Genomic DNA, 12188 nt, shown 5'->3' on the forward strand with positions numbered 1-12188 from the left:
TGGCATTTGAAGGGGTCTTAAAAGAGGAAAGATTTTGAGGAGAAGAAGGGGATGCCAAAATTAGAACTGATTTCCGCCAAAATTAGAACTGATTTCCACAAGGCTAAATAGCCCTGAAATAAGTCCATTTCTTCACAATCCTTTGCCTTATCAGTAAAGCTTTCTTTTTATGGCCTCTCTGAAAAGAACCAGGTTTTATCCTGATACATACAATGTAAAGAACTCATCATCTCTAATCAGTCAATACTTACTGAACTCCTGTTACATGCCAGGAAATTTTCTAGGTGTGTAGATGGAAATAGCAGTGGAGGAGGGGAAAAAAACACAAAGATTCCTTTCCTCAAGGAAGCCCAAGTCTTTATGAAAGAACTTGAAGAAACAATGTTGGACTGAATAGATTATGGTGGGCACCTGTCTAGAACGGCTGAAAACCTAAGATTTATATTTAATAGTGCATAAATCACATAAAAAGATGACAAAAGCAAGCATCAGATGCCCTCTCCTCCTGCCTCTCTGATCATTATGGGTGGAAATTCATAAAAAAAAAATCATTAAGTGGAAACGGTAGAGGAGGAGATGGAGAACAGAGGAGGAACAGGTTGTTAAAGATAATCAAAGGCACGGGTTCATCTATAAACTGCTGAAGGCTTCCCTCATGAGCCAGACTCGAGCCGCTGTAGTACCTGCTCCCTGATGACAGTGGCCAATTTCGGGTCAATGACTGTCATCGTATCTTTTAAGTCTGACTAGTCTTTGCTTTCTCTACGTATCCCTAACCCCCGAGGAGAAAGGTCCTGATGGGCTCAGGAAGATACATGGGGAGGAAAACTGAAGAAATACTGTAACACTGTCAGGATCAAATACTGAAGTGAACTTGACAACTATTTCAGCACCGGTGCACCAGGGATCCCTAACCTCTGGGCCACAAATGAGTGCCTCCTGTCAGATCAGTGGCAGCATTAGATTAGAAATAAAGTACACAATAAACGTAAGGCACTGAATCATCCCCAAACCCACCCCTCCGCCAAGTGTGTAGAAAAACTGTCTTCCATGAAATCAGTCCCTGGTGCCAAAAAGGTTGGGACCGCTGCCTTACACTGAAGAAATGAAATTAAGATAGACTCTTCATTGAATAAGACTTCTAGATAGAAAATTTTGGACTTCCCTGGTGGTCCAGTGGTTAAGACTCCATGCTCCCAATGCAGGGGGACGGGGTTCAATTCCTGGTCAGGGAACTAGATCCCACATGCCACAACTAAGACCCAGTACAACTAAACAAATAGATATTTTTTTAAAAAGACTTCTAGATATAAAATTCTATGCCTTTTAATTGAAACTTTTTCAAGTATTTTCAAGAATATGATGTTCCGTAAGACTGTCTTCTTACATTTTTCAAATTTTGATTTGTCAAATCAAGAGTTTCAAATAGAAGTCTTCACATAGGATTAAAATTTACTTGCTGTTTAAAGAGAAACGTAACGCATTACCAGCAGCAGGTGTCTTCAAGGCTGTGCTTCCAGGCTTCAGGATCTTGGTGGGGGCCTTAAGCCCACTTGGTTTTAGCATACTCATTGCCTTCTGTGTGTCAGGGCTGTCTCTCCGTTGCCTGTTGCCACTATCTTTCCCCGGTTCTTGATACAACTGTGGGTGATGCTATAGTGAAGTCAGTCTCTGGGTTAAATGTGCAAAGAGATAAACAGGAAAAGAGTTTAGAATCTAGAGAAAGAAAATAGAAACAATTATGGAAAGCCGCTTTCACAACCTAAACTCTCCCTTATGTCTCCACAATGAACCTAAAAACCTAGAAAACTCCAGATATCAAAAAGATTGAAGATGCTGGAACTTCCTGGTGGTCCAGTGGCTAAGATTCCACGCTCTCAAAGCAGGGGGTGGCTTGGGTTCAATCCTTGGTCAGGGAACTAGATCCCACATGTTGAAACTAGGAGTTCACAATCTACAACCAGAGATCCCTAAGCAAACAAAAATATTTTTTAAAAGTCTTTTAGAAAAATGAAGATGCTGTTGAAATAGATTTAAAAGCAATTTACTATCCTAAAGACAAGAGGCTAAGGCTGGCAATATGCTCACTTTTCTTTATAGCATCTAATAATACCAGTTCAGTACACTGCCCAAAAACCACATAACCCATAAAGAAGTTCAGAAAAATGCCCACCAGACTTAACAGAGTTGGCTTTCAGTTTTCACTTCATTCACTTCTTTGTTGCTTAAGATTTATGAGCACAAGCCTATATTAACTATATATATATAGCTTAATCCACAGAAATACATAATAACTCAATATAAAACCACATATATGTTAAATGAGAGAGAGGGTTCAAAGGCAAACTCTGTAAGAAGAAAGCCGTATCTAGAAAGTAATAAAGAAAAATAATCTTTATTCTGTTTACAGAAACACAATCATCTGATTTAGTCAAGACCAAGCATGAATCTACAACTTTTGGGCTCATGCAAAACTGTACCTTGTCATTTGCTCTTTAAGAGAGAAGGTCTTTGGATTTTGGAATAGAGAAAAATATTTCTAGACATAATACCTAAGAAAACAGAATTCAAACAGAAAAATGCTATTTACTGACACTCTCTCAAATGATTGCATTCTGTGATTTTTTTTTTTTTCCTGCTAGTTGAGTTTGGGTGATGAAGCACAGACTTCACTCTCTTTTACAAGCAATGTGCAGCATCAGTAAACAACACAGCCAGGGCTGACAGAGGTGCTGCTGTGGCCCCATGACCCCTGTGGCGGGTTGAATGGCAGCCTCCCCAAAAGATATCCATCTGGGAATTCCCTGGTGGTCCAGTGGGACGAGTCTACATTAACTATAGGCTAATATTAACTATATTAGTCTATATTAATGGTGGGAAACCATGCTCTCACTGCCGGGGGCCCAGTTTTATCCCCGGTTGGGGAACTAAGATCCCACAAGACATGAGGCAAAAAAAAAAAAAAGGAAAATCTGTTGACCAAAAGAGATATCATCTGGAATCTGTGAACAGACCTTGAGGTGAGCGCCTCCTGGATGACCTGCATGCCCTAAACCTGAGGACAAGTGTCCTAATTAGAAGAGAAGAGCACAGAGGAGACAGCCAGGTGAAGACGGAGGCAGGGATTAAAGCCATGTGTCTACAAGCCAAGGGTGGCCAGCAGCCACCGAAAGCTAAGAGAAAAGCCTGAGATGGATTCCCTGAGATGGATTCTCCCTCAGAGCTCCAGAAGGAGCCTACCCTGGCGACACCATAGTTTCAGACTTTTGGCCTCCAGAGCTGGGAGAACAGATTTAAGCCACCAGGTTGGTGGTCGCTTGCTATGGCAGACCTGGGAAACTAATACAGCCATTTACATTTTTCTAATCAAAGCTAATCAGACTGAATGGAAATCAAACCACGACAGCAGCTTCGTCAGGCTCACTCTGCAGATCTCCCATGGTTCTTGAGAGGGTTCAAAATGGCACAAAAGTGGCTTTATTTTTTTTTTAAGTCAAAGGTAAATTGTGCAGTTTGAGAGAAGATTGTGATTAACAGATACCGAACCTCTGTGAACCCTGAAGACAGTGGTTGCCTATTCTGACTATTAACACAAAATTCCCCGGCTCCTTACTATCACCACCATCGCCATTGCTGCCAGGATCGTGGCAGTGGGCTGGGAGTCTCTGCACCAGGTCGGGTGGTTCTGACTCAGATTTGAAACCATGTGCTTTACTGCTAGATCCTCACCACCCACAGTCTGTCATATGCAAGCAGAGGTACCTGCCCCTGCTACTGCCTTAGACAGATGGAAGGGTTTGGCTGAGTCTCCTCTAGACCAGGGGTCCCCCAACCCACCAGGTCACAGACTGGTTCCTCTTAGGAACCAGGCTGCACAGGAGGTGAGCAGCGGGTGAGCAAGCAAAGCTTCATCTGTATTAACAGCCGCTCCCCATCACTCATATTACCTCCTGAGCTTAGGAAAACAAGCTCAGGGCTCCCACTGACTCTGCATTATGGTGAGCTGTCTAATTATTCAATTATATATCACAATGTCATAATAATAAAGTGCACAATAAATGTAATGCACTCGAATCATTCTGAAACTATCTCCCACCCCAACCCGGTTCATGGAAAAATTCTCCCATGAAACCGGTCCCTGGTGCCAAAAAGGTGGTTTGCACGTGCAAAATATGTTTGCGGAGGATGGGCATAGGCTAAGTGCAGGGTACCAAGGGGTCTGTGTCTTGCCAACTCTTCACCCTGGTCCAACATTATAAAGTGATGCCAATCAGGGAGGAAAGGACAGAACAGATGGAGGAGGCACAAAGGTCCTGGAAAAGCTATTACAGTGGTGAGAAGAGAGAGTGAAGCATTCCTTAAAACACCTCACTCAGGCGCAACAGTGAATTCTTGAGCTCACGTCAAGTGCTCCTCCCTAAAGAGAAATTCTGAAAACCGCCACAATAAGTGACTAAGTCAGCCTCAGCCAGTTTCAAACCTTGCAGCTCAACACTCTAAGCTCACAAAATGCTGCCCCCTAAAAGCCTCTGTTTCTTAGGCCTGTGTTGTTATCAGGAACCTAAGAATGGTCATAAACTCAGGGTCTTTAAGTCTTCTGTTGTCTAATCTTTGTGCCTCTGGCTCTCAATCCACCTGAGCCACTTGAATCCCAAAGCAGGGGAACTGTGACCAGGATTCAATGAAGGAGAAAAATCTATGTCTCAATAAAAGAATTAGGAGCAACATCACCAATGTTGGCTTTTAAATCTTCCAATTTAAGTTTCTTTTTCATGCATTATTAATGCATGCCATGTCAGGCTTGCTTTTGGGGGGGAAAAATCAATTTACTGAGAAACAAAAGATCAAAGTTCTTGGTCATGGTACCCACAAAATGTAATGACCCAGAAACGATTGCTCTGCACAATGTTTCAAGGTCAGTCAATGTCATATTGAAATGAATCAATTCCAAAACACATGCAAAAAGAAAAGAGATGTACTTGCCTCACTAACACATTAAGAATATTTGAAATTCTAATGCTTATGGTCACTTAATCAAGAAGTTTGGATCTAAGGTAAGACCCCCTCCACCCTCTCAACACGTGAAGACCACACCACCAGAATATTATCATTTAGAAATAAATGTTATCCTTATTATCCCAGTTGAGCCTTAGAACACTATGATATGCGTACATGCATGCTCAGTCATGTTTTACTCTTTTGAGACCCCATGGACGGCAGGCCCACGAGGATCCTGTGTACATGGGATTTTCCAGGCATGAGTTCTGGAGTGGGTTGCCATTTCCTACTCCAGGGGATCTCCCCGAACCAGCGATGAAATCTTCATCTCCTGTATTGCCTGCATTGGCCGGCAGATTCCTTATTGCTGAGGCACCTGGGAAGCCCAATTATTTTCTTTTTTAAAAAAATTTATTTATTTTGGCTGTGCTGGGTCTTAGTTGCAGCTCGAGGGATCTTGTTGCGGCATGTGGGATCTAGTTCCCCAACCAGAAACTATGGTTACTCAGACTTGGTATCCCGCAGCTATTTCCTTAAAAATGAATCACGTGAGCCTGTCACTTCAAGGAAAACAATTATTTGTTGACAAACAAAATTCAAGTTATTCACACATCCTCTGTGAACCTGAGAGTGTCTCCATACTACAGGTATTTCTCATGAGATCGACAATACTAACAAATATAATTATATTGTATAAATGAAATATGCCAATATTTGCAAGATCTCATAACTCAGTGAGTCAATTTTTTTCCAACCAACCATGTATAATGTTACAAAATCACATTCATTCTAAGCACAAATTAGACCAGTGGATTTTTATGTAATGAAAGAAGTTCATTCATACAGTTTGAGATTTCACCTTTAAGAAACTACAACCTATCAAGTTTTTGGAGAAGTATTAAAAGAAAAAAATCCATAAGTATCTGAAAATGCTCTGCCTTTCCTATAAATCTGAATAAGGCCAATTTTCTTCATGGACTTCAACCAAAACAATGTATCACTACAGTTCAAATGCAGGAGTTGTCTTTTACTAAGCTTGTCTTCTGTTAAAGCCAGTCATTTAGAGATATTGACAAAAATGTAAAACAATGCCATCTTGTCATTAATTCTTTTTTTACTTTAGAAAATAGCTACTCTTCATTAAAGACATATAACATGTTAGTGGGCTTATTATTATTATTTCTAATGAATTAATAAATATTTTAAAATATTTTCAGTTTTAATTTCTAATATAGTAAATATCAAAAGATAAAACCAATATAAATGAAAACTCTTTGGAGACCTCAATTATTTTTAAGGATGTACAGGGGTCCTGAGGAAAAAACATTTGAGAACTGCTACCGTAAGCATTTTTGCTTTACATTTTGAGCCACAGAGGGCTTCCCAGTTCCTAAGCGCTTCCAGAAGCGTGTGCTTCCCCTTCAGATCATTTTTAGATCTGGAAATCAAGTTAGCAAGTACAGGGTTTACCCCTGTATGACCTGCATTGTTACAGCACTGTGCCAGGGGCTGAGTGATGGAAGAAGCCTGAGCCTACAATCTATACAAGACCAGATGGAGGTATGGAAAGCAACGTGAACACAATGATGAATTGACATTGGGGTATCTGTATACGTAAGACGGACATTCCTCTAAGGCAGATATAAGATGGAACGGAGCTACCAGCACTTTTCAAAATGTGCAGCAGCAACAGCTTCTCCTGGGAACTTGCTAGAAATGCAAATTATTTGGGATCTTCCCCAAACCTACTGAAATGAACTCTAGGGGTGGGGCAGGCTATCTGCATTCCAAGCCCTTCAGATAGTTCTGAGGCTGACGTTTGAGAAACACTACTGAACAACTGATAAGATCAGAGGTTCATTTTCTCAATTACACGCACATGAATCACCCACATGACCACACACGAATCACCCACGTGACCGATTTGGCAACTATTCCTATAGAAGTCTTGGTGCTTTCACTCTATGCTTTTGTTTCAGATTTTTCACTCAGTCCTGAAAGCCCTTTCCAAGCCTGGTGGTTTGGTGGTTCAGTTGCTAGGTGGTGTCCAACTCTGCAACAGCCCCTTGGACCATAGCCCACTAGGCTCCTCTGTCCATGGGATTTCCCAGGCAAGATCACTGGAGTGGGCTGCCACTTCTTTCTCCACTTCCAAGCCTACTTATTTTCATCTGCTGAAACCTTACTCAAGGGCCAATTAGGGACGCAGCTGCCCCACAAAACCTTTCACCAATGAAAATGTGTTCCTCTTTCAATTTCCCATAGAACTAAGTCTTTATCTCTTTCCTATCACCTGGCACGCCGAGCTGGGTCTATATGGCCATAGATTCTGTGTGTGTACAACTGTGTGTGTTCAGTCATTCAGTCATTACTCTCTCTGAGACCCCATGGACTACAGCCCAACCGACTCTCCATGGAATTTTCTAGGCAAGAATACTGGAGCAGGTTGCCATTTCCTACTCCAGGGGATCTTTCAGACCAGGCAACGAACTTGTATCTCCAGCGTTTCCTTCATTGGCAGGTGGATTCTTTACCACTGAGCCACCTATGAAGCCCCCTAGAGATTCTACCAGATTAAACATGCCCTGGGGGGGATGAAACTGTATTTTAGTCATCCTTATATCCCTAGTTGTACTTTATAAACAAAGCTGACTACATAAAAATAAGAAAAAATAGTCTCAATATTTTAAATGAGTTAACAAACCAGTTGGGACGTAACCAATATTTTAAAAAGTTATTTTTGGTGCTTGCCACAGGTGACAGAACAACATATAACACAGGCATAAGCTCAAGAATTTATGATGCAGTTGGAGAGAAAAGACCCACAAATATATAATAATTAAAAATACAATGCCACTCATGAGAAATACCAAACTACAGGATGTGATGGTCCTGCAAGTGTCTTAGAGGATGCAAAGATGAAGTGGACTGAGGTAGAAAGAAAAGACTTCAGGGGCAAGGCAGAATTTGAGGGGGTGGGGGTCAGCAACAGCGTTGGACAGGTGTTGGCAGTCAGGATTTTTTTTTTTCAAAGGCAGAGAGAAAAAATTTCAGAAAAGAAACAAGGGAGGAGGAAAGGTATAGAGCATGTGAATAAGATGCTCAGTATGGCAAACATTAGAAGATTCTTGTAAGAAATCACTTTAGAGAGTTAAATAGGAAAGAGACTTGAAAGAGTTTTAGAGGGAATTCCTTGGTGATCCAATCGTTAGGACGCAGAGGTTTCACTGCTGTGGCCTGGGTTCAGTCCCTGGTTGGGGAACTAAGATCCCACAAGCCATGCAGTAGGGGGCAGGTGGGGGCAGGATTCTCTTTTTTTTATCTACTGGTCCAAAATGAAAAGATGTCTACAGTTTCCCTTCAGGCCTTATATTTATTTCATTTGTTCCTTTCATTATCTTAACCTAACCACCATTACACCAAGCAAAGATTTTAACATAGTTGGCAGCCTCTTTTCCGGGGACAAGTCGAATTTTCATTCATTGCAGCCACAGGTGCTGGTAACAGATCAGGGCTGGCTGCTGAGACAGGTCTTAACCAGCAGGGAAGAACCAGGAGCATCAAAAGACAATGATTAAACTGCAAACACAAAGAAAGCTTCTCATCTAAAACATTTCGGATAATACCTTAGCCAAGATAAACTTGGGAGAGGCTATAAAGATTAGATAGCACTGAATACAAATGACAAATTCCAGACTTTTCTACTACTCTTCACACTGCAAGAGGGGAGGCGGATCAGATATTTGACAAGCTACTGTGGCTTGATAACTTTTGGTTTCTTACCATCAGCTGCTCACCCTAGTTTATAAGTCAGCAGGAAGCTAAATGTTCTAGGTCTGCACTCTCTAATACAGTAGCCACTACCCACATGCACTGTTTAAATTCTTTTAAAATGAAATCAAGTTAAAAATTCAGTTCCTCAGTCATGCCAGCCACATTTCAAGTGCTCAACAGCCTCAATGCAACATACAGAATAATTTCCAGCGCCATATAAAGTTCTACTGGATGGCCCTGTTGGACAGCCACCTCCATCTATGTGCCATCTATGTGCCAAATAGTGTCCTTCAAAGTAAACACCTGAGGAAACAGGAAGTTTGTTTGAATAATACTGCTTTGGTCAAAAATATTTTTATCTCTTCATTTAGAAATAACTTCAGAGACAGTTTTTAAGTTGCACCTTAATAGTGACCCAAGGCAATAGTGACCAACAATCTCAATGGCTCAATACTCTTCATTGGACTTGGCTCTTAAAAATACTACTAGCTAAAAAAAAAAAAAAAAATACTACTAGCTGTTTCCAAAACCTGAATCCAAAAACCTCACAAATACAATGATGTGCAATTACTGAACATAGTAAAAATGTATCCAAGGCACATGGGCCAATTCCAAGAGTTCCAAAAAGGGTTTATGGACGGCTTATCACTATAATTAGTGAACAACGCCTCCCTAGATGAAACAACTAAAGTTCTGGTGTATTTTTTTCATTTATTTTTAAGTCTGTCACATTATTTTATTATCCCACTTTCCAAACTATAATATTGCAACACATACCACACACCAACCCCCAGAACCTTTTATTTATACCACTGACTGGTGCCATACTTCTAGCATTTTTTCAAGCCAAAAGCCATGTGTGAAATGTTTGTCTCTAGAACTGAACAGCTCACTTCTGAGCAGTTAACAATAGCCACTATTTTGCTTGTATGCTTCTCAAATGCCAGACAGAGAAGAGAGATCTACTTCCGAGAACCAGCCATGCAGCGGGGGGAAGGGCCCGAGGACGCAGGCGGCTCGGCGGCACAGTCCCCTGTGCCTCCCTCCTTCTCACCCAAAGGTTTACATTTCCACCTAAAACCAGGAATCCTTGTTGTCAAACAGCAACACCAGAAGAACAGTTTTTGTTTTGCTTCTGTGTAACCTACAGGTTTATTTAAGCCAGGCCTGAAATATGCAAAAATTTTGAAGTGGGTTAATAACCTGTGTTTGTGATTAACTCCAAGATCTGATCTAGATAACAAATACAAAAGGACAAGATATTTATTTCAGGGAAGCAAATAACCTAACCAGATCTAGCCTCTTTGGTATTTCTAAAAAAGAAGTGTAGTATTGTACTTCTTGAGAATGTCAGCTTTACCTAAAGGTGGGATTTCAGAAAGAAGGACTGTTCTTCCACCCAACAAAAAAGAAATGTCTTCTACCCTCTATGAAGTCAAGGATTGCTACCCATTTGGCTAGTGTGTTAAGGTACTGGAAAATATCAGCAAGGGGGGGAAGTTTCACGAGATGAAAACAATGCCAGGACATAGAAAGCATCTCAAATACCAGCTATTACTAAGAATCCAAGCACCCCACTTTCCTCTCAAATAGAACCTCTCTCACTGCACATTACTGGACAGGAAATTACATACAAATCAGTCTCCCATTCTAAACAAGCAAGTTTTCAGAGGTTAAAGATACAGTTCAAGACTATAGCCTTCTCCAAACACAGAAAGAATTGCTGTAGTTCTTCGTTTTAGTAAGCAATTTAATAAGCAATCACCTATCACCTGCCTCGTAAAGGTTAGAATATTGAAAACATCCAGATAAAAAATTTTTTTTTACTATAGTAAGGACAGTGAGTTAGTTATCAGGACCTTGAAAGGGAAATGAAAAAAAAAAAAAAAACCACAAAAAAGACCCAGTAATGAAGCCCAAGTTTAAAGGTGACTCTACTGCCATCTAACTTTATACAAGACATACAGAGCTAGTACTCTGTATGTACAGAGCTAGAGCCCCAGGAAACTGACACAGTGCCATTTCAAGATGCCTCTGGGGGCTTCCCTGGTGGCTCAGTGGTAGAGATGGGTTGGATCCCTGGTTTGGGACGATCGCACACGGAGTGGGCCAGCTGGGTCCACGCACCACAACTGCTGAGTCCACACGCCCCAGCTACCGAAGCCCATGTGCCTAGAGTCCGTGCTCTGCAACAAGAGAAGCCACCGCGATGAGAAGCCCGCACACCAAAACGAGAGAGTAGCCCCTGCTCTCTGCAACTGGAGAACACCTGCACACAGCAACGAAGACCCAGCACAGCCATAAGTAAATAAAAATCAGTAAAGAAATCTTTTCAAAAAGACCCCCTGCACCCAACTGCAAATACCCACTACCATTCAGACTCCATCCCAGTTAACCCTTCCATGAAAGAGGTCTTGCAAAGCAAACAAAATTTCAAAAGTTAAAGATTCAGTTCTCCCTGCATTAGAATACATGCCGAAAGCACAGAAATATTTTCAACAGTGAACACTGACCTAAAGCAGTTAAACAGGAGTTCCATATTGTACCCGTAGATAAAACTGACTTTGGTGAGTTAGGGGGTCTACAACCTACATGTATAGGGCAACTCATTTCCAAAGAGTTGTCTTGGGACTTCCCTAGTGGTCCAGTGGTTGAGATTCTGTGTTCCCAATGCAGAAGACCCGTGTTCGATCCCTGATTAGGGAACTAGATCCCACGTACCACAACTAAGATTCAGCAGTCAAATAATTAAAAACTAAAAAGTTGTGTTAAAGACATCACAGTCCAAGAGACTCCTCAGACACATTTGGAAGGGAACACACCAAGTGAAGTTAAAAAGGGCTCCTAGTCTCAAAGAGTAAGTGTTTTGAGACTCTAGGTCGTATGTGTTTAGGAAAATAGGGCCATGTGACTGTAACAGAGGAAAAAAAAATGGAGCACACACAGAATAATGCTTTAAAAAGAGGTCTAATCCAGAAACTGGAATGTTGAGTCTCTCAGATACTGACATGCTTTGCGGGGAGAAAAAGCGATGACAACAGCAACAGAATTTTGGCCACGTGATCTCTCAATTCAAACTCATGGAACCAAACTAAGAGAAAGGGTCCAATATCTACGTAAATAAAAAATAGCTGGGGGAGGGGCTTCCCCGGAGGTCCAGTGGTTAAGACTCTGAGCTCCCACTGTAGGGGGCACAGGTTCGATTCCTGGGGTGAAACCCCCCAAAAAAAGACAATTAAAAACAATAGGAGGGGTTAATTTATCAAGTGCTTAACACCCAACACACAGGAACACAGGTTCCTGAAGTTTTTGTCTGTTTAAAGACAGACAATTCTTTAGAAAATTCTATTATGTATTAACCCTCAGAGACTAGATTTCTGGGTATCTGTGTGGACCACCACCTTTTCTTCCAACTC

The 12188-nt window shown here is 41.3% G+C and overlaps 1 protein-coding gene across 4 annotated transcripts in view; it reads right to left on the reverse strand.

The window, feature by feature from the left end:
- CLIP1 (CAP-Gly domain containing linker protein 1) overlaps window positions 1-12188 on the reverse strand; it is a 114203-nt gene that overhangs the window by 81340 nt on the left and 20675 nt on the right. For all 4 annotated transcript variants that reach the window (XM_043901950.1, XM_043901951.1, XM_043901949.1 and 1 more), the window contains exon 2: window positions 1488-1671. In XM_043901950.1, the coding sequence (XP_043757885.1) occupies window positions 1488-1572 (85 nt within the window). In that variant the 5' untranslated portion in view covers window positions 1573-1671. The remainder of the gene's footprint in view (window positions 1-1487; window positions 1672-12188) is intronic.

The sequence above is a fragment of the Cervus elaphus genome, chromosome 5, assembly GCF_910594005.1.
Source record: "Cervus elaphus chromosome 5, mCerEla1.1, whole genome shotgun sequence".
NCBI classification, from domain to species: Eukaryota; Metazoa; Chordata; class Mammalia; order Artiodactyla; family Cervidae; genus Cervus; species Cervus elaphus.